This window comes from Chamaea fasciata, unplaced genomic scaffold, assembly GCF_029207755.1.
Source record: "Chamaea fasciata isolate MVZ Bird 193981 ecotype frontalis unplaced genomic scaffold, bChaFas1.0.hap1 SCAF_6, whole genome shotgun sequence".
NCBI lineage: Eukaryota > Metazoa > Chordata > Aves > Passeriformes > Sylviidae > Chamaea > Chamaea fasciata.
This window is the reverse complement of record NW_027094091.1, coordinates 7599166-7620469: the sequence shown is the minus strand read 5'-3', so window position 1 is coordinate 7620469 and position 21304 is coordinate 7599166. Positions and strand designations below refer to the sequence as shown.

At 45.9% G+C, this 21304-nt stretch overlaps 1 protein-coding gene across 6 annotated transcripts; it reads left to right on the top strand.

Annotated features, from left to right (window-relative positions):
• Window positions 1–243: 243 nt before the first annotated feature.
• IMMT (inner membrane mitochondrial protein) lies at window positions 244–21298 on the top strand. 6 transcript variants are annotated; one of them, XM_066185347.1, is made up of 15 exons: window positions 244–368; window positions 5139–5215; window positions 5598–5787; window positions 7156–7276; window positions 9417–9497; window positions 10572–10673; window positions 11207–11343; window positions 12330–12433; window positions 14328–14463; window positions 15475–15604; window positions 17320–17334; window positions 18334–18557; window positions 19392–19523; window positions 19894–20023; window positions 20347–21298. In XM_066185347.1, the coding sequence occupies exons 1-15, from the start codon at window positions 324–326 to the stop codon at window positions 20952–20954; spliced, it is 2232 nt and encodes a 743-aa protein (XP_066041444.1). In that variant the 5' UTR covers window positions 244–323; the 3' UTR covers window positions 20955–21298. The 6 variants fall into 6 exon arrangements, with proteins under 6 accessions (XP_066041444.1, XP_066041443.1, XP_066041448.1 ...); XM_066185346.1 differs by having other exon boundaries at window positions 5136–5215; XM_066185351.1 differs by lacking the exon at window positions 17320–17334.
• The last annotated feature ends 6 nt before the right edge of the window (window positions 21299–21304 follow it).

The following is a 21304-nucleotide window of genomic DNA, read 5'->3' as shown; positions in this document are numbered from 1 at the left end:
GGCCCTTCCAACCTGACCCATTCTGTGATTTTTATTTTTGCTTTACTTTATTTTCCATTCCATTCTGTCCCGCCCGCCCCTGGTAGGGTCCCGCGAGTGCGCGAGACGTGCTTCGCGCACGCGTCCCCGCGCGCCGGCACCGCCCCGCCCCGCCCCGCCCCGCCCTCCCATTGGCCACGCGAGATCCGTCACGCGCGGCCGCCCCCTGGCGGGGCGGGAGGGCCCGCGCAGGCGTAGTGCCCGCTGAGGGGGGGCGGAGGCGGCGCCGGCAGGACCCGCGCAAGGCGCCTTCCCGCGGGCCGCGCCGGCCGCCGCTCCGAGCCATGCTGCGGGCGTGCCGCCGAGCGGGGCTCGCCGCGGCCAAGCAGGTGAGCGTTCCCCGGGGGAGGACCGCGACCCACGGCCGCTGTGACCAGCCCTGAGACCGGTGCGGCCGGGCCAGGCCTGCGGGGAGGGGGGAGCCCCTGTGACCGCGGCTCGCCGCGCGCTGAATGACTCCACACGCGCGGGCCGCGATTGGCTGCGCAGCCTTTGACGGGCTGCCGCGACCGCCAACGGAGGCGGAGGGCGGGCCCTGGTCGGTGGGGTGTACTGCCAGTCCCGGCGTGCACCGCGGCAGGACAGCGTGGGACGGAATTAGGCACCGCCGCAAGGCGCGCCGGGACTCGTAGTCCTCAACGAGGTGGCGGGGCGCCGCGTTGCTTGCTGGGGGCTGTAGTCTCGGCCGCCATGGCCACGCCGGGCCTGCAACTCCGCTTCGCCGCACCCGGCCCAGACCCCGGGACAGCGCCGGGAGCCGCGGGCGTGGCCTGGGGGTCGGTGAGCGCTCGGTGGGGACGCGCACGGCCCGCCGGCCCCACGCAGATGGCGCGTGGATGGGTGGCAGGCGCGCTCCCCGGCGGGGAAGGACGTGACCTTGCGTTCCCCGGTGCGGCCTCCCGCGCAGCCCCTCCTGAAGCCGGTGGGTCCGGCCGCCCGAAGGGTCGGGATCGGCGCGGCCCGCTGTGTAGCGTGGGGACACGAGTGGTGTCAGCGCTCGTGTGTAAGGTGATCCTTCTGTCCGCACGGTGGGACACGAAGTGGACACAACACGCGATGCCGAGGGCAGGAGTGCCCGTGGGACTCGTGCTGTGTGTCCTGGACCTTTGCCTCTCCTTATCGCCAGAGATAAGCACGGTGATGTGCTGTGGAGCCTTTTTAAAAGCAGTAGGCCAACTTTAGGAAGCCACAGGGATTTATAGGTGAGGGTGACTCCTTTGCCAAGGCCCCAAATTGCATTTCATCTCCCTGATAAAAAATAATCTGGTTAGATCACGTTTATATCCTGCTTTCCATCCCAGTGTTCATTTCCCTCTGTTCACACAGTTTAGCAAAGGAGAAGCTGTACGTTCTTCCCTCTAAAGCTCCAGCCTTTCCCACTGCAGCAGCTGAGTTTCCTCTGCTGCTCTGTAGGGTTGGAGAGTCCTTGGGTCACCTGATACTCACTGAAAAAGGGCTCTGTGTTTGCCTGGCTATGGAAAGTTTCATCTGGAAGTTGAGAAGACAGAAACCAGGCTTTGGCAGATATTTATCATTTGAGGCTGTTTGCATGTGCTCAGCCTTTAGCAGAATGTGTCTGGAATGACTGTACAGCCCCAGAGCAGCCAGGGTGGCGCTTTGCAGCTGGAAGTTGATCATCGGGCTATAAATATTTGGTGGAAGAGTCACAGTGGTTTGGATTGGAAAGGACCTCAAGACTTTCTCATTCCAAACCTCCTGCCCTGGGCAGGGACACCTTCCACTATGCCTGGTTGCTCCAAGCTCTGTCCAGCCTGGACTTGGACACTTCCAGGGATGGGACATCCACAGTTTCTCTGGACAACCACCACACCACCCTGACAGGGGAGAATTTATCCCTAAGAACTGTGCAAACACAGAGATGCCACAGCAGACTCTGAAGTTTGTTATCTGTACCAGAGAGCTCGTGGTAGAGACTGGAAAAACTTTATTCATTCTTCTTTACTGTGAGCTCTGTGCGTGGAGCATCACTAAACTTGTAACAAGTAAATTGAAGAGGATCTTCATCACTTTCTGAAATGTTTTCTGCTACATGTGCAGTGCTGCAAAGAGACTTTTCTCTTACTTGAAGTATTTTTGAAGCTTTCTGTGGAAAGAAACAAGGCTTTTAGTAAAAGTGTGTCGTATTTGGCAGAAGTCTTGAATGATGGGAAATCACAGTTCTGTGGTCACATGTCCTTGTTGTACCTGACAAAGAAAAACTTCTCTGAAGTTTCAGGTTTGCCTTTTCTGTTTAAGTGCATGAATCCCACGTCACAGAAATTCTGGATCAGGATGCTCAAGCCTGATGCCTAAGAGATGCTGAGCTGGAACTGAATGAGCAGAGAATGGTGTGTCCTGGCCGTGGTTATTTGAACTTACACATTAAGTATAAACCTGCAAGGCAAATTTAATTTGTTTAATGATGTTCTGCCATGCTGTTCCTGCCCTGAGCATTATGCCAGGGTGAGTTCACATGGATATCCTTCAATGTCCTTAAATCACTGGGGCTCATAATATTAACCAGAGTGAGGGTGTGATGTGCCCTGCAAAGTGATTCTTGTGGTGATTAAATAGTAGATAATGAATGTAAAATAATAAGCATTTAAGAAGTTGAGTGAAACAAATACCATGTAGAACTGCTGGAGGAGGAAGAAATAGAAACAGCTGCCCTGCAGTGCCCTTGCTCTGAGCATCCTTGCTGTGTCCGTGCTGCCTCATCCAAAGAATTTTCTGTGTTCTGCAGGATAGAAAGTGGCTTATTTCTGCCTTTTGAAGGGCACAGCAAAGCACATGTGATGTATTTCTCCAAAATTCTTTGAGGCATTATTACAAATAAGTGACAGGGGTCTAAAAATTGACAAACTCCTGGAAATTTTGCAAAGGGGAGATTAGAAACTACCTGCTAGTTTCCAAATTATGGTGGTACAGCAAATATAAGCAGTATTATTATGGTGTCCAAAAGAGAGCAATGCTTCTTTTAAAATTGATTTTAAAAAATCACTGGTTTTTGGAGGTATTAGTATATCTGGATGAAAAGTTGAATTTGGGCTTCTGTTCATAAAACATGGGTACTTACAGATTTTCATTTGCTGCTCCACTGGCCAGCTGTGGAAATTTGCTGCAGTATCTTGAAAGATGGAGTTGGTGAGGGCTTCTTTTGGGCTTAATTACTGCTCCCATTGCTCCATGTGTGAGTCCCAATGCCAGAGATGGAGGGCCTGTGTTTTGGGTCCTCTCGTCTTGAGGAAAAATAAATAGAAAGGAGGATTTGCCTAATTCTAGAACAGTCCAGCTTGGAAGAGATCTCAAAAGATCATCTGGTCCAAAGGGCATCTGGGCTAAAATCAATAATCCCTCCAAAAAGCCCCTCCTGGTTTACAAGGCATAAATGCTGAGCTAAGAGAAGCAGGTGTTCTCCTCTGCTTTGGTGACTCCCTGAGGGCAGCCTGATCCAAGGGCAGGACCTGATGTTTACTCAAGGTGTAGAGCCAAATGGAGCCAGTGTTGTTTGCCATCAGCAGGTGTAAGTTGGGGTTTTAGCCAACGGGGCAGGGCTGAGCTGGCCCAGAAGGCAAGTCCAGCCCGGGCAGGGATGTGGGAGTGACAGTGGGGCGGGGTGGGATAACCTCAAGAAAACCTGGCCAGGAGCTCAGAAGTGATGGCTTATTTCCAGGGGAACAACATGCAAAACAGCATAATCCCAAAGTGCTGGAAGGGCCTGGAAATTCAGTTGGAATTGATGAATAGAAAATCAGGGGGTTTTCCCTTCTCATTTTATTGGATTGAGCTGTATGCATAATGTGGGATTATTTTGCTCCCCCTGTACTTCAAGGTGTAATAGGGACATAGTGAGAGTCAAGAGCACGTTCAAAAGTTGATAACAAAATGATTTGCAAGGCTTTTATTAATGAAATTCCCCTTGAAAGGGCCGGTGAAGCATCAGGAAGTGCTCCTGGGGCAGTCAAGTCAGAAAAACAAAAAATATTTTGTTGTCCTTTCTTTCCATCACAATCCAGAAAACCACCCACAATGAGGGCTCCTGAAAGTCTCACGGGTAAAAGGAGCATGCTTCCTCTTGCTGTACATGTGCTCCTGCTAATTAAAAATGTTTTGGCTGCCTTTGTGGAAAGAATAAGAATGCAGTGTTCCTGCCTTTTCCTGTCTGTGCTGTTGGACAGGGATAGGACCTAAACGACAAGAGTTGTGCATGCTATTGTCATGTGCAAAAGGAAATAGAGAAACTTGTCTTCTGGGGTTACGTTGTAGTGAAGCATCTCACAGTTTTTTTTCTTTTTTAAAGAAAAAAATCCTTGTTGGGGAAAATATCTTAACTGTGGGAAAAGTTCTTTTTGTGCCTTGTACTTGGATTTCTCATGAGTCCTGTATTTCCCTGTTAATAATTCCCATGTGGGGAAAAAAACCTCTGAGGCCAACAAGTGTTTTCTGTAGGCTTAGAGTAGCTTAACCAGTCCTTCAGAGAAGATAAAAATCTTGGTAATGTGGATTTTGTCAAGTAGAATATAATAAAATATCACTCTTCATATACTGATTTAATTTATATTATAATCTGATGTCTGTCTAGGAAGTGTACATGTTATTAATTCTTTTATTAAGGAAGAGGTCTTGGTTTGGAAGCTCAAGGAGAATTGCTTGTATATCTTAAGAATTAAAAATAGTTTCAAGCATTTAAACAGCTGTCGTTGTGTTCTGCCCTGCTCACACTGAGCCGTTCTAGTGCATGAGGTTGAAGTGCATCTGAAATTGACCCAGTTGTACTGCCCAGCACATAAATCAGCAAAATAAATGCAGAAAGAAGCTGGGGTGTAGGGGTTTGTTCCTTTTAATTTTGCAAATTTTCAGTTCATTTTTCAAAGAATTTATTGACTGCTTAAAAAGCCCTTAACCTGGAAGCTGCGCGGGGGAAAGCTCTCCGTGTGTTCACAGAAGAGTCCAGCGTGGCTGTTCTAGCGCCGGTCAGAGCTTTCCTGCAGACACACTGAGCTTGTGGCAGTGGAGCAGATAAGCCCAGTGCTGCTGCTGAGGGGGAGATGCCTCCCTGTGCTCCTTCCTCCCTGCTGACCCTGCCTCCTCCCCAGCAGAACAGCCGCTGTGTGAGAGCCTCGCTCCGTCCGTCGCGCCCGTGCCGTGGATATGCCAGCCGCTCCGGGGAGTCCGGGTATGTATGGGCTGTGCGGGGTGGGGCTGCTCCTGCAGGGAATCTGCTCCTTGGGTTCACGGAGAGCAGACTCCTGGCAGTGGGATTTTAGTGTGGAGTAACTCCTGTTCTCATGGGATGTGTTCCTGGTTTGGGTCAGTCAGATTTAGATGAAGACAATGAAGGTGATCAATATTTATCATGGATAAATGTGGGCTGCCATCTTACCTTTGGGTTAGTCACTAACCAGCGTTGTGCCGGGGTGTAGGTGATTTAAAGCAGGTTCTGGGTTTGTTGGGAGGTCCTGGAACAGAGTGGTGGTCCCAAGCTCTAAGCTGAAGACTCACAAACTGTTTGATGTTTCCCATATAATGTAATTTACATCCCTTTCTCTCCTCCTCAGTGTTTCTGTGGGCAAAGTCATTGGTGCGGGTCTCCTGTTGGTGGGTGGAGGGATAGGTGGAACCGTCCTGTATGCCAGCTATGACAAACAATTCCGGGAGAGCGTGGAGAAGGCCGTTCCCTACTCTGACAAACTCTTCGAGATGGCACTTGGCCCTGCACCTTCCAGCACACCAATGCCAAAGAAACCAGTAAGTGTTTCCCATTCTCCCCCACACATTCACTTCTCTGTTTTTTAAGGAGAATGTCTGCACTTGGCTTTCAAATTCTGATAATTTTGCTTTGTGCTAAGAATTTTAAAAGTTCAAGAATTAAGGTTCCTTAAATTAAGGTTTAAGGGTTACGAACTCAGTTCCTACTTGGTGCTGCAAAAGTGTTGCTTGCATGTTTCCCATTACCATCTCATGATTGTGGTGTGTGGCTTGTAAAACTTATTTTGATTTACAATAAAGTAATTAATAAAATCCCAACCGAGTAGCTGCTCTGCTTATACTCAGAAATAAAATGGGGAGAGAGAGGCAGGTGACAGGCTGGAATTTAACTGCTTTACTACAGGCTTAGTGTAGTTAGTGGTGTAGCAGAATTACAAAACTTACTCTAAATGAACTTGTTTTAAAGAAGAATGAGAGCATTCTTGAATGAGTAAAGATTTGACTGGTACAGAGCCAGGCATAAGCATCATGCTTTGAAATCTTAGTGGCACTACCCTGGAGAAAGGAAAACCTGATACTGTCTTTGGCACAACTCTGGAAATTGAAACCTGGAAGTTTCTGTGCTCCTGCATGTGAAAGGAAACACTTCCCAGTAATCAAGAATACTGAAAATCTGCTCTGGCCATGGTTTTTTTTTTGAGCTTTCAGAAGCCATTTGGCCTTCAAGAAACTCAAAATATTTTAAATTGAATTTTAAGAAAGCATTTCTTAATTAGTGGGGAAATATCAGTCCACAAAATTTTCTCTCTTCTCATTTTAGCTACACTTTGTGTTATCATCCAAGTTCTTGGTGCCTCCCAGGCACTAGGAAATTTTGGAAACCAGATTGATAAGCAGAGTTATCACCTCCCCAGTCATGGCTCTAACTCAGATGGTTTTATTTTTACCTTGTGGCTTTCCACAATGGATATTAAGGGATTAATATCATAAAATGTCACAATACTCTGTGTTTGAGTGTTTATCTGCCCCAACCACCAGCATGTGAAGCCTTTCAAAAGAAATCAGTGAAGCCAAACTTAGGGTTTCTGCATTAAACACACTCAGAAGTGCTTAGATTATTTGGGGCATAAAACTATTTGGTTTTAATGAATAAGTTAATAAACATTTGTTTATAGGGAAAACTGCCACAATTCTACCTGCATTTTTGGAGAGGTGAAAATCGTAAAAATTCCTTCTGAATTAAAAATCAAGTCAAGACATTAGATGATGGTTTTCATTTGCACTTTGAAGCTCAGATTTATGCTGCAGACACCTGGATATGGAAAAATTCTTATCCATTATACTGGAATCAGTGAAATCCAAGCTGTTTGAAAAACTGATGATACTGCTTATTTCTGACTTTTCAAGATACATCAAGGTCCTCTGAAGATCTCATCTGTAGCAGAAGTAATGAAAGAGTCTAAACAGCCTGCTTCCAAATCTCAGACAGGCAAACCAGAAGCTGCTGCTCCTACAGAGGAAAAAGGAGGTAAATTTGTAGAATGTCATATATAAAGAAGCAAATGACCTAATGATCTCCTGTATCATATATGTTAGAGTAGATTAAAATTGTCCTTTGAATGGTTGAAGGTAAATGTAATTTCTTAGAATTAATGTTTTTTCTTTCCAAGTCATTTGCCTAAAATGGCTTTAGCTTTTTTTCCCCCTATTTTTTTAAGAAATGTATTTAATGTCGAGGATATTTGGAATCTAAGATAAATAATGACTAACCTGCTTAGTTTAGGTAGGAGACTCAGCAGGAAGAGAACTTCAGGTGCTGGACTCTGAGGCTCTTGCAAGCACAAGATACTTAATTTTGAATAACTACTGGGCTACTGTAGAGCCAGATCAAATGGAACTTGTTTAGAGAGGAGCAGTTGTGATGTCTTTTTATGTTACTGCTAATGGCTCTGTGTATGTGTAACTAATATCTTGTTGCTGTTTATCCAGGAAATCATCTTCTTCTGGAAATAATAGCATCCATATCAAATTAATAGGTTTCTACAGAGGAAAAAAATTGAGTCTTATATCCCTGTTATTACATTATAGCACTTAGCATGGAATGGTTGAGAAGGGAGCTTAAAAATCATCTCATTTCAACCCCCTGCCAAGGGCAAGGACACCTTCCACTAGACCCAAAAGGCTCATCCAACCCGGCCCTGAGCACTTCCAGGGATGGGGTGGCCACAGCTTTTCTGGGCAACCTAGTCCAGTGCCTCACCACCCTCACAGTAAAGAATTTTCTTCCTAATGTCTGATCTAACTCTGCCCTCTGCCAGTATGAAGCCCTTCCCCCTTGTCCTGTCACTCCATGCTCCTGTCAGAAGACCATCTCCAGCTCTCACTTAACCCATTGTGGGTACTGGAAGGTAATTGAAGATCTCTCTGGAGACCTTCTCCTCTCTTCTCCATGCTGAACATGCGCAGCTCTCTCAGCCTGTCTCCATGGCAGAGGTGCTCCAGCCCTCTGAGCAACTTTGTGGCCTCCTCTGGACTTGTTCCAACAGGTCCATGTCCTTATAATGTGATGCACACTGCAGGTGGGGTCTCACCAGAGCTGAGTTAGAGGGGCAGAATCACCTCCCGTGACCTGCTGCCTGCACTGCTGGGGATCCAGCCAGGACACAGGTGATTTCTGGACATCCTGTGCACATGATGAGGTCATACTGAGTCTCTCATCCACCAGCACCCCAAAGTCCTTCTCCTGGGGGCTATTTTTGATCCATTCTCCCACCTGCCTGTGTTTGTGCTTGGGCTTGCCCTGATCCAGGTGCAGGATGTTGAACATGATGAGGTTTACACAGTCCCACCTTTTGAGCCTCTCCAGGTCCCTGTGGATGAACATCTGTTCCCTCCAGAGTGTGTCTGCACAGCTCAGCTGGATGACATCAGCAAACCTCTCGAGGGTGCATCAGTCCCACTGCCCAGATCACTAACAAAAATGCTAAATAGTCCTGGTTCCAACAGTGACCTTGAGGAGCACACATACCACTGTTGGCCATTGTTGGCCATTGAGCCATTGACTACAACTCTTTGAGTGCCACCACCCAGCCAATGCCTTATCTACAGAGGGGTTCATCCATCAGATCCATGTCTCTCCAGTTTAGAGATAAGGATGTCATGCAAGACAGTGGCAAGTGCTTTCAGAAATCCAGGGAGATGATGTCGCTTGCTCTTCCCTTATTCAGCAACTCTGCTCCCTCAGTGGAGAGCCTCATCTACTCTGTCATCCTGCTCAGGCAGCCTGTAGCAGACCCCCAGTGTAATGTCACCTATCCCTACCCTCCTTTTAATCCTGACCCGTAAACTCCTGGTTGGCTCCTCATCCATCCCCAGGCGAGGCTCCGTGCACAAAGAAGGTGATTGCACTCCTTGTCTCCCCTGCCAGACCTTCCTAAAGAGCCTTCATCCTTCCATTCCAAGACTCCAGTCACAGGAACCATCCCACCAAAGCTCCATGAAGTGAGGTTCCCTTTTCCTGGGTCCCCTCTCCCAGCAGCTTTGGTTTAAGCCCCTCCTCACCAGCTCAGCAGGTCTCTGGCCAAAGATGCTCTGGGTTTTCCTTCTCTGGCAGATGAAGCCCGTCTCCCCAGCTGTACTAACTGGTGTGTTCTGCAACTGTTTAACAGCAGGCAAGGCTGCAGCACAGATCATCTCTGCAACAGGGGTAGCCATGTCGGTGCCAGCTCCGGGGATACAGACTGAAGAAGGTGAAAAAAATCATGTGAATGCAATGGAGAAAACCCAGATCCTCTAGCTTCACGTGCATGCATTCTTGCTTCTGTGTTGGTATTTGTTGTTGTTTAAAGGTGTGATTTCTGTGCTTTGTGCAGAAAAATTCCAACATCTGTTAATAGATTTTTTAACACAGTGAGAGCCTGCAACTGATGCCTGGGACAGGTATAGATGTGAGCACAAGAGCAAAGCCTGCCTTTGTGCTGAACTGAACTTGCACATTCCAGTTTGCCTCTGCTCTTGGTGGCTTTGTGATTGCTGCTCAGTAGGGCATCTATGCCCAGGGACAAGTGAAGAAACTTTATTGTTAAACTCAGCAAGAGACACCAGCCTCGAGATGATGGTCTCTTCCAGATGATATTAGATTACATTAATTCTTTTAGTTATGAACACATTTCATAGAAAGCATGCCAGGGGTAAGTACATGCTGCAGGGTAACGTCAGCGTTACTCAGAGGTGACCTGATGGGTTTAGTTGCAGCTTGAGGCTGAGAGCTCTGGGCTCTCTGCTCAGTTCAGATGCAACTTGCTGTTTGTCTTGAGAGCATTAGTTAGGTCGATTCTCACTCCTAAAGACATTTTAGGTGGCTGTAGGCAAGGGAATAGAGTATAATTGTGATCCAGCATAGCCTTCTCACTCATCCTCTGCTGTTTTGGCTGGGCTCTGTAAGCATGCCAGAGGAGAACTGAAAAAAAGCAAGAACAGAGATTCACTTGAAATTTAAACTTGGCCCTGTAAGTGTTTCTCACTTCTTGCTTTGCCTATTACTTCAGAGTCTTGTGTAATTTTGTAACTAGACAGTAGAAAATCTCCAAATGCATGTGAGGTGTCCATGCTCTTGTCATTAAGTTGTGAGACTGGCCTTTGTAATTATGGATATAAAGATTTTTCAGGTAGTTCCAGCATCGCTTTGAGCAGAAGTCAGATCTATGAAGTGATACCAACTATAAAAATCAGTTTTGATAAAGTTACTTATCTACAAGTAACCTCTGTACAGTAATTTGGACTCTCCACTTTAGCAGTTTGACTCTTTGTTTACTTCTGAATAGGTAAACAACAAGAAGGTTCCTATGCTGTGAAAGAACGGCCACCAGAAGAAGTTGCAGCCCGGCTTGCCCAGCAAGACAAAGAGGAGCAAGAGAGGGTGTCAGGTGAGTCCACACTGTCACTGCTCCTGCGTGTGTTGCATGGGACAGAACTGTGGAATTGCATTGGTTTTATAGTCCTAAGCTCCTTACACACCTCTTGGCTGTTGTTGAGTTGACAGAAGAAGTGGTGGTGAAGTTTCTTCCACTCACTCAGAAGTAACTGAGAATTGAAGAATAATGGAAAATTTGAGGTTGGAATGGACTCCAAGGAAGATAGGAAAATCTACTTGTTTTCTCTTAAGAACCATTAGAACAAGTGGATGTAGGATATACCTGTACCCCCCTGCAAACCCATGGGAACGGTCTTGCACTGGGTGGTGTTTTGCTGAAGGTGCAGACTTGCACCTCAATACCCCTGCTCTGAACGAGGAGAGCATTTTGGTGACCTTGTTCTGTAGGCAGCTGTTTAGTTCCCAACCTGACCAGCTCTTTTAGATCATAGAAAATAATATAAGAGATGTAGAGGCTGTAACATGTCATTTTACTAACTATAAAGTCTTTTCTTTATTGTTTAGTTGACTTAACTTCTTTTCCAGCCCTTGCAGCAACTCTGGAAGGAGCCTTAAACACAACTGCTCGTGTAACCCTTCAGGCTATCACTGCCCAGGAGTCAGCTGTGCAAGCAGTGAATGCCCACTCCCAAATACTGAAGGAGGCCATGGATGATTCTGAGGTAAATTGGACAAGTAGGGACAGTTCTTTCTTTTTCACTGTGTTCAGCAAAATGTTAATCTCAATTAAAAATAAACTTGAAATGTTTTCTTGCAATGCCTTTACACCGACCACAGCTTTAACTTACCTTTCTGTTTGTGAAATGTAGTATAGTCAAATAATACAGTGAGTTTAATTTTGAATTTTGTTTTTTTTTTCCCTAACTCTTCTATGTTCTTTTTGCAAGAAAAAAATTCAAGTTAAGACATTAATGGTTTTCACACTGTATTTTAATTAATTTTATTTTAATTTCCAAGACTTTTTTTACCTAGTTAAGGTCACAGTGTCCACCCTGGTAATTCCATTGAACTTATTCCCTTTGCCAACATCCTCTTGCTGGATTGTTTGTTTCTTGTCAGGAAATAGGAAGGGGATGTACAAATGATAACATTTGTCGTGTGCTTATGCCAGGATTTGTGTGGATCTGCCACTGTCCATTCAGTTCTGGAACAGAGATAAAATTCAGTTGTTAGTCATTAGCAGAGATATGGGCAACCAACCAAGCTCTCAAAACTTAATCTAGTAGTTAGTAAAATAACTGCCTTAGGAGATTGCTTTTAAACTTAATTACTAAGCCTAATTTTAAATCAACCCACTTTAAAGTACTTTAAGTATGAAGCTTAAATGCAATTTCAAAGTATTAAAGTACCTAAATAGATGAGATTTCCCCACAATACGTTGTGCACCATACAGTGATTCTCATGTAAGCTCTTCTGTGTGAATAAAGGTCTGTGGCTCAGAAACCCATTAAGAATCAAAACCAAAACAAAATGCTGGAAGAGAAACATCACTTGTAAAGCTTCCAGCTGTGCTGTTGAAAAACACAAGAATGGTGCTCAGTTTGAGGGAAATGTTCAGCGACATGTGAATCTCTGCAGGCTTCCCCTCTGTGGTAGCTCTCTTGTTCAGTGAGTGTAATGACCCTAATGAGGGATTTGTGCTTCCCAGGATGCTGGGGGGAAGAAATCCTCCCAGTGGCGCACGCTGGATGAGGCGCTGAAGGACCGGAGGAGAGCAGTGGATGAAGCTGCTGATGCCCTTCTGAAAGCCAAGTGGGTTGCTTGATTTAAGTCTTGGAGTAGTAAGTTACATTGCTCATATGAGGGCTGGCAAACACCAGATGAGTTTCTAGAAAGTATGGAGTCACCTGTGTTCATACTGAATGATCTGTTTGTGCCAAATCAAAAATCGGTTTAATATTCATTAGCATGAGCATTTTAATTTGACGCGTGCAAACCTTGGGGGCCTGTGCACAAAGTCCTCCCTGTACCAGAGAGCCTGAAACAGTCCTGTTATTTTTAAGAACTTGTTTATCTCCTTATCTCTACTAACATAGAGTGCTGGTAAGTTCAAGTAAGATGAAAAAAAAAAAAAAAAAGATCCACAGTCCTTTCAATACGATTGTTGAATAATCTTGTTAGTAATACACCTATTGTAAGAACTTCAGCCTGGAGAAGAGAAGGTTCTGAGGGGACCTTCAAGCACCCCAGCACCTAAAGAGGCTACAAAAGAGCTGGGGAGGGACTTCTTAGAAGGTCAGAACAAGGGGGAATGGCTTCAACTCACAGAGGGCAGATTTAGATTGGATATTAGGAAGAAATTCTTCCCTGTGAGGGTGGTGAGACCCTGGCACAGTTTGCTCAGAGAAGCTGTGGCTGCTCCATCCCTGGAAGTGTTCCAGGCCAGGTTGGATGGGGCTCTGAGCGACCTGTTCCAGTGGAAGGTGCCCCTGTCCATGGCAGGGGGTGAAATGAGATAATCTTTGAAGTTCCTTCCAACCCAAACTGTTCAAGGATGACTCCATGACTGAACTCTGTGTATTGAGTTGGTTACATCACTAGCTTCTTTCAGCTGTAATGAAAAAACTAAACCTTGCAGCATCCTTTGGCAGTTCGCTGTGTCCACAGAATTGCTTTTAAGCAATTAGATTTTTACTGAGCACATGCCTAAGAAAAACTTGAATTCTGAATGGCAGCACTGCTCGTACCTAGGCGTCTGTATGACCTGTGTTGATCTGCCCTGAGTGTGGTCTGCAGCACTGAGGGGGCAGAAATAAAATGACCAAAAGCATCTCCAAGATGCCCTTGTAATGAGGTTAGAAATAAATTTGGAAACCCTTTGATGCTTCTAAGGCTGAGAGGGTAACACCATCCTTGAAGCTGCATCGTTGCTATCACATTATAAGCTTCCCTTATCTTTGATGTTGCTGTGCTGACTAAAATTAGTGGGAGGTGTAATTGAGGTTTCATTGTTAAAACAAAGCTAATGCAAACCCCACATGCACCAGCTTTCATTCTCTATTGCTCTGCTGGATATGTTTGCTTTTGTTTATTTTCCTAATTTACTTTAAAGCTTGTTCCTTATTCTAATGAGGTCATTGGAAACCTCCATTGGTTTGAATGGATTTGGAAAAGGAACATTTTTTCACTTTCTCCTTGATTCCCAATTGTGCTAGAGGAAAGCATTTCTTTCCTAATTACAAAAAATCATGATCTATCTTTACAGAGCCCTAAAAATTCTCTCCCATCCTCATTAATCTCCACCAGTCACCATGTCCAAAACACTTCTGCAAGCGTAAGCCATCTATATTAAAAATGTTTCCTTGCTGCTGTTACGTGCTGGAAATGTCTGCTGTCTAATTCTAACCTAGTTTTACTAATACTAACTCCTTTCAGTGAACTTCCATCTTCCTTCCAGCTATATCCTGAGTACTAATTGCAGTATAAATAATTCTCATTTTACATGGAATAGCCACACTTACATCTTTAGGTTTCAGGCTGTGGGAAAAAAGTAATCCTTAGTCAAAGCATCTTAGAGTTGGTAGATAGGAAGCACTAGTAGAGTTACCCAGTAGTTCTTCCTGTGAATACCAACAGCATAAAATAAATTTTCTTTGGGGTGATAAGCCCTGTATGTGTTACGCTTAGCAGCTGCTTCTCTTTTCAGAGAGGAGTTAGAGAGGATGAAGGGTACCATCGAGAAGGCCAAGAAGTCTCAGCTGGCAGGAGCCAAACCTCACATTGTTGCTGCAGAAGAAAATCTCCATCATATGATTGTGGACTTGGACAATGTGGTGAAAAAGGTAAAGCTTCCTCAGACTGTAATTGCCTCTAGAGCAGGGACTCCTTGGCAGCTTGTGCAGACCACCCATTCCCAAATCCTCTGCAGGGGGTGAGATATTGCAAAGAATCAGAATATGCTGAGTTGGAAGGGACACATCAGGATCATTGAGTCCAACTCCTGGTCCTGCACAGGACACCCCAGGAATCCCACCCTGTGCCTGAGAGTGTTACCCAAACACTTCTTGAGCTCAGACAGGCTCAGTGCTGTCACTGCTGCCAGTGCATTGTGAATTGTAAATCCATCCTCGTGTAGCTGTACTCAGGCTTTGAGCTCATTATATTCCCAGTAATCAGACATGGCAAGATCTTCATGTGATTTTGAACTCTGTCTTGAAAGAGTCTCCTGGTGGCTTGATGGTACCAGTCCTTTCTGTTGGCAACTTGTAATTCTTCTCTCTTGATTCCAAGGTAATTTACCTCAAGGTTAGGGAGGGGTTCAGCATGTGCTAATGACTTGGTGGTAAATCACTTTGCAGTTCAGAAGACTGGGAAAGAAATGTAAAGTTGAAGTTTAGCTCCCTTTGCAGGAGAGCTGGTAATTCATCAGGTGTGTTTGGAGTGAATAAAGCCTGATAGTGGAAACATCAGAACTCACTGAGGATGGCAGCAATCACAGGCATCACTTACTAGGCCTGTATGATGGCTGTGAGCAGAGAAAAGGAGCTGGAGATGTTTTAAGATATAGACTGAATTCAAGATACTCTTGGTCCTGTCCAGGCTACAGACTGGCTGTGTAGTTACAGTGGGCATGTGAAGCAAAAAGGATTAGTGATAGTTCCAGAAAATAATTATAATGTAAGAGAGGTTTAATATCACAGGCTGAGTTCTTGTGCTCTCCCAAGTGAGTTTGCCTTGTTTGGGCTGGGGGTTGATGTGTGCCAGTATCCCAGGGCTTGGCTTTAAATTATGTGTGCCTTCAATTTCAATCCCTGCCTTGAAAAACAAATTAACCTCATCCTTGTCGGTTCCAGGTTCAGGCAGCACAGTCTGAGGCCAAGATCGTGGCTCAGTACCATGAGCTGGTGGCTAAAGCCAGAGAGGAGTTCCAGCGGGAGCTTGACAGCATCACCCCCGACGTGAAGCCTGGCTGGAAGGGGATGAGTAAGTCTCCAACTGGAGAGGAGTTACCTCACGCTTGTTGCACTGTGGTTTGTAGTGCTTGGCCACTCAATGTCCAGCATCCCAGTTTTCAAATTTTCACAGTATTTGGTTGGTCTGAAGTGAAAATGATCTCACAACTAAATGAAATAATCTAAAGCGGACGTTCAGAAGAGAATTAGTTCTATCTGTGCTGTATGGGAAGTGTCACAAAACGAAGCTCTTGTGTGATAAATATCATACTGGTTGTGTGGACATCTCTTCCCCTCCCTGGTATTTCAGAAAGGGAGCCAGGTCATTCCAGATTTCGGTCAAATCTGTGTCAGTCAGTAATCAAACACTTGGTTGACTCTGTGGTAAAACACTGTTGTTACAGGGTGATAAAGAACTCCCTGAATTTTTTATGAAACTGAGAGGTTTCATTGTTCATACCCTGCCTGCCCCAGTACATTTTATTTCTGAACTAAACTGACACACCTGTAGCAACTGTAGCCAGTGCTGCACAAAAGCAGTGAACATTCAGCTCACCCCCAGTAATGCTGCCTGCATACTCCTTGCCACAGGTGCCCTTGCTCACCTGAACTGCTTTCATTTTAAAGACAAGCAAAGTTGCAGGAGGTGGATTGTGTGTGTTCACCATTACTGTGGATGAGCTTCTGCAGGAACCCACTTGTGGTATGTCCATGAAACAATTATTGTCTGTGGTAGTTCAAAAAATGAATTCCCTAAAAACCCCAGCTTTCCAGATACTTCCACTCAGAGTTTAACATAAATGTCCTAAGTGATCTCAGACTTTTCTAGCTGATGTGTTCAGAGGCAGCTGTTAAGGCTTTATTTCCAAATTACGGATTTTTAATAGAAGTAATAACTTATATATTTGAAAAAAAATTGTGGTGTCAGTATTGCCTTAATATTTTTCTTGAAGTATACAATACAGAATTACAACAGATTTTCTTAATGTTATTTTATGCTTTAGGAACGTGGACCTTAGTCCACAAAATAATTTCCCTGGCTAAATGAATACACCAGACCTTTGGAATGGTCAGTTTTCATTTAAAAAACAGCCAACCCCACGCCCAGTATATGTGGGGAAAACATTTGAAATTAACAAATTGTTTGTGGTGTTTGCTTTTGGGGTGTTACTAGTTCTGAAGAAAAAAAAAAAAAACTTAACTTAGGCTGCCTGGGGATGGAGCTGCCTTTCCTTGCACAGGATAATATCTTGGGTTTTATGATCACTATCCTTCTGTGGGAGGAGAGGGAAGCTCCTTGTAGCTTCCATGTGCCCCATTTCTTACTGGTGTGAGCTGCTGAAGCACATGGGACACACTTGTTGGGGTCCCTGACTCTCACTGCCACTGGGGAATTTGTTTCTTGACCAACTGCTTCTGTTCATAAGAACCTAGAAATGTCAGACTAAAATTTCCAGTGTCTTGTTGCGCTTTTCTACTTCAAACTTTGTTCCTTGCTTTGGCTGAATTCAAGTGTCCCATCTGTGGGTTTCCAAGGGTGATTTTAGTGGTTGGGGTGTCTTGGGCTACATCTTGCCTATAATACAGAGACTTTTATATTCCACATACTGTCCTTCCTGAATTCCTAAGGACTTGGTCTCATGTTTAAGTCACTGTAGATAAGCTCTTAGTTTTCTATTTTACTTTTGCATGACCACCTTGCTGTAGTGAATGTGCATTAACTTTCCCAACTTCTTTCTGTTGCAGAGATAACTGACTTAGGTGAGTTACTGTCACTTGTTCTCGTCCCATTAAAGTTAGCTCCTCTTTGTCCTTTTTTGTTTGTGTGGGGCATGGCTTTAAGTTACAGGCAGTTAACAAAGGGTGAATGTGGCATTCCTGGAACATTTCAGGCTGAGGTATACCTTGGAATCCTTTCCAGTCATTCTGCACACTTGGCTTAAACCACAATCTGATCTTTTTGTAACACTGTTACATCCAACAGCTGAGCTTGGTGCCGCTGGTCAGCTTTCCCACTGGACAATGAGCACCACTGCTCCAAGTCCTCCTGTGCCAGTCCTTTGTGCAGCACTCAACAGCAAGGTGACTGAAGGACTGTGCAATCTTGCTTGCTTTAGACCCTGCAGGAATGCTTTCCTAAGTAGTCCCAGCTTTCCATACAAATGATTTAGCTGGCAGCCAGTGCAAAATGAGCTGCAGCATTTTGTAAAGCCCTTCTCAGGTCACCAGATGCTGCAGGGGTAGCTTGGGTCCTCCTCTCCCAGGTACAATGTGGTTGTGCATTGTGCTGCCCTCGGAGTAGCCACCCCTGAAAGGTACAATCTGGGGTAAGGAATCTGATTAGGAGCAGTTGATCTGAGGATTGTTGAAGAGAAAATGTAATTCTGTCTGTCCCTCACAGTGACATTCCCTGCTGCTCTGTGTGCTGGCAGAGGGGAAAATACGTGCTGGTGTAAAAACCAAGGAATGACAGAGCTGTTGACAGTCTCTGAGTGTGACATGGATATGAAAGTATAAATTACAGCTGGGAATAATTTGGAAGAAACCAAGATAATTTCTCTCCTGGAATGAAAATACAGTTCAGAAAGTGGTCTCAGGTGGGCATTAGCACAGGTCAAGGGCTTGAAGTGCTCAGAGACCTTCCCTAGAACAAGTTCAGTGGTCAATAACCCCCCAGAGCACTTGAGTGGGAGGCGGGGGGCACTGCGGAGGTTTCCCTGTGGTTCCCATTCCCTCCCTCACGCCCTGTGTTTCCTTTAGCCGGGCAGTTGTCCACAGATGACCTGAACTCCCTGATCGCGCACGCCCACCGGCGCATCGACCAGCTGAACAAGGAGCTGGCGGAGCAGCGTGTCCGGGAGCAGCAGCACATTGAGACTGCCCTGGAGAAGCAGAAACTTGAAGATAAAAGAGCATTTGAGGCAGCCGTGGCCAAAGCGCTGGAGCGTCACAAAAATGAGATTGAACTAGAACAGGAGAAGAAGGTAAAGTGGCCTAAAGAACCTGGTTAAATCTTGGGCTCAAAAACAAGGTAGAAGAGTTAATGGAAAAGCCCAGAGGAAGAACTGGGATGTTCTGGGTAGTGGGAGAATTCACATGGGTGACCCCCAGGCTAAACATGAAAAGGAGACGTTGAGCAAGGAAACTGCTGCAAAGTTAGAATGGTAAAATCATACAGGGAATGACTTTGTGAAATGACTTGTCTCCTGCTGGGGATGGGATTATTGGATCAAAATAAATCCTGGAATGATTTGAGTTAGAAGGGACCTTCAAGATCACCTTGTTCCAACCTCCTGCCATGGGTAGGGACACCTTCCACTAGACCAGGTTGCTCCAAGCCCCATCCAGCATGATCTTGGGAAGGGGTTGGGGCAGCCACTGCTTCTTTGGGTAGTCTGTGCGAGTGCCTCACCACCCTCACAGAGAAGAATTTCATTGTTGGATCTGACCTTGTGTGGCCATTACAATGCTACAGGGAAAAGGTAAAGTCTCTGGTTTGGAAGCTCGTTTATAAACCAGCTTCCAAAAGTGTTTGATTTGACATGTGGCTTCATTTTCTATATACTATTTTGATAGCTGCACTAAGTGCCTACTGAGTAACTAGCAGTTACTCACATGGTGAACCACAAATCTATTCCTTAACATCTTTAGAAAAAGGCTCAGCTGTAAAACTCGACCTCTGCAGGTCTTTAAGATGAAAGACAGGCTCTGTCAGTGCCACTGCTCTGAGACTTACCCTCAGTAATCACTGATGTGTTACTGTGACTGTGTGAGGAGCAGCTGAGCAGTAGTGGTGCATTACACCTGTGTGTGTCCAGGTGGAAGAGGTGCGGGAGGTGATGGAGAGCGAAATGCGGACACAGCTCCGGCGCCAGGCTGCTGCCCACACCGACCACCTCAGAGATGTCCTGAAGATCCAGGAGCAGGATCTAAAGGTGGAATTTGAGCAGGTAAGGGAGAGGAGGCCCCAGGGGATTTCAATTTAAACCCTTGCAAAGCACATGTTTCATACGACAAGAGTCCTGAACCCTGTTCCAGGGGACTGAAATGAGGGCTGAGGTGGGAAGCAAGCTTACCTTGAGGTGATATAGAGTGCCTCAATCTGTAGGTTTTACTCAGACTGGTCTGGAAAGTTTTTGCTATAGGTGACAAATTTTTGACACAAGTGCAGTAACTTAAATTCACCCCAATAAGGTTTCTTACTGGCATATTGTATTTACTGTGTGCATTGGCCCTAACAAGGACAACAGATTTATAGAAATGTGTCTTTAATAATAATTAAGCAGCTGTTTCTGTTACTTGTATTGCACTGTGTTTCAGAACCTATCAGAGAAGCTCAGTGAACAGGAGATGCAGTTCAGACGCCTTACTCAGGAACAGCTCGACAACTTCACCTTGGATATAAACACTGCCTACGCCAGGCTGAAGGGAATTGAGCAAGCAGTCGAGAGTGAGCACTGAATTCTTCTTTTTCTAAGGACTAAAACTCTGTTCCCCAAACACCTCTCACTCAAACTTGGGCGTCTAAACTCAGACTGAGGCACATAGCTCACACTGCCGAGCATCCAGCAAATCCCAAATGAGCAAGTCTGAGGTGGTTCTTCCAAAAGTTCGTCTTGTTCTAGCTCTAAACTGTGGGACAGACTTGCTTTAGAGCACGTGCTGAGGGGGCGGCTGCTTCGGAAAGCAGAGGGTGGAGAGGGATGGCTGTTGCTGCTTGTTCTCAAAGCCTCGTGTGCCCACCTGAGAGCCCCTTCTTGGCTTCCCTTGCAGGTCATGCAGTAGCAGAAGAGGAGGCCAGGAAGGCCCATCAGCTATGGCTTTCCGTGGAAGCGCTCAAATACTGCATGAGATCGGGCACGGGGAGCAGTCCCACGGAGCCCCTGGGCAGCGCAGTGAAGGCCATCAAAGCCAGCTGCGCCGACAACGCCTTCACGGAAGCCTTAACAGCGGCTCTCCCGCAGGATGCGCTGACGCGGGGCGTGTACAGCGAGGAGGCCCTCAGGGCGCGCTTCCAAACGGTCCAAAAACTGGCAAAACGAGTGGCTATGATCGACGAGACGAGGAACAGCCTGTACCAATACTTCCTGTCCTACCTGCAGTCCCTGCTGGTGTTCCACCCTCGGCAGCTGAAGCCGCCGGCTGAGCTCAGCCCCGACGACCTCGACACGTTTAAGTTACTGTCTTACGCCTCCTACTGCATCGAACACGGAGACCTGGAGCTGGCGGCCAAATTTGTCAACCAGTTACGGGGAGAGCCCAGGAGGGTGGCACACGACTGGCTCACGGAAGCACGGATGACCCTAGAAACCAAACAGATTGTGGATATCTTGACAGCATACGCCAGTGCTGTGGGGTTGGGAACAACTCAAGTGCAGTGAGCTAGGATTGGAGCTTTGGAGGCAGTTCAGCTGTTCTGTGCCAGAGAGAAATCCCATGATCTCCTGAGGGTTCAAACAGAGCTGTTGGCAGGGGCTGGAAGCGGTAAATCAAAGCACGGGTATCGTCTTGTTTCCTTGCACTGTATTTAATTTCACCATCTGTTGTATTTTATTGGTTTTGAGTTGTCCTGACAACCAACTTCAGGAAGCTTCCCCACAATTTGTGTAAGAATTAATGTTTCCCCATCTTACCAAGTGGGCTTGTGATCCAACCAAAATAATGTTTGTAACCTGCCATTAATCATTTGCCACTTTGTCAGCTGAATAAAACAAGACTTCAACCACTTGTT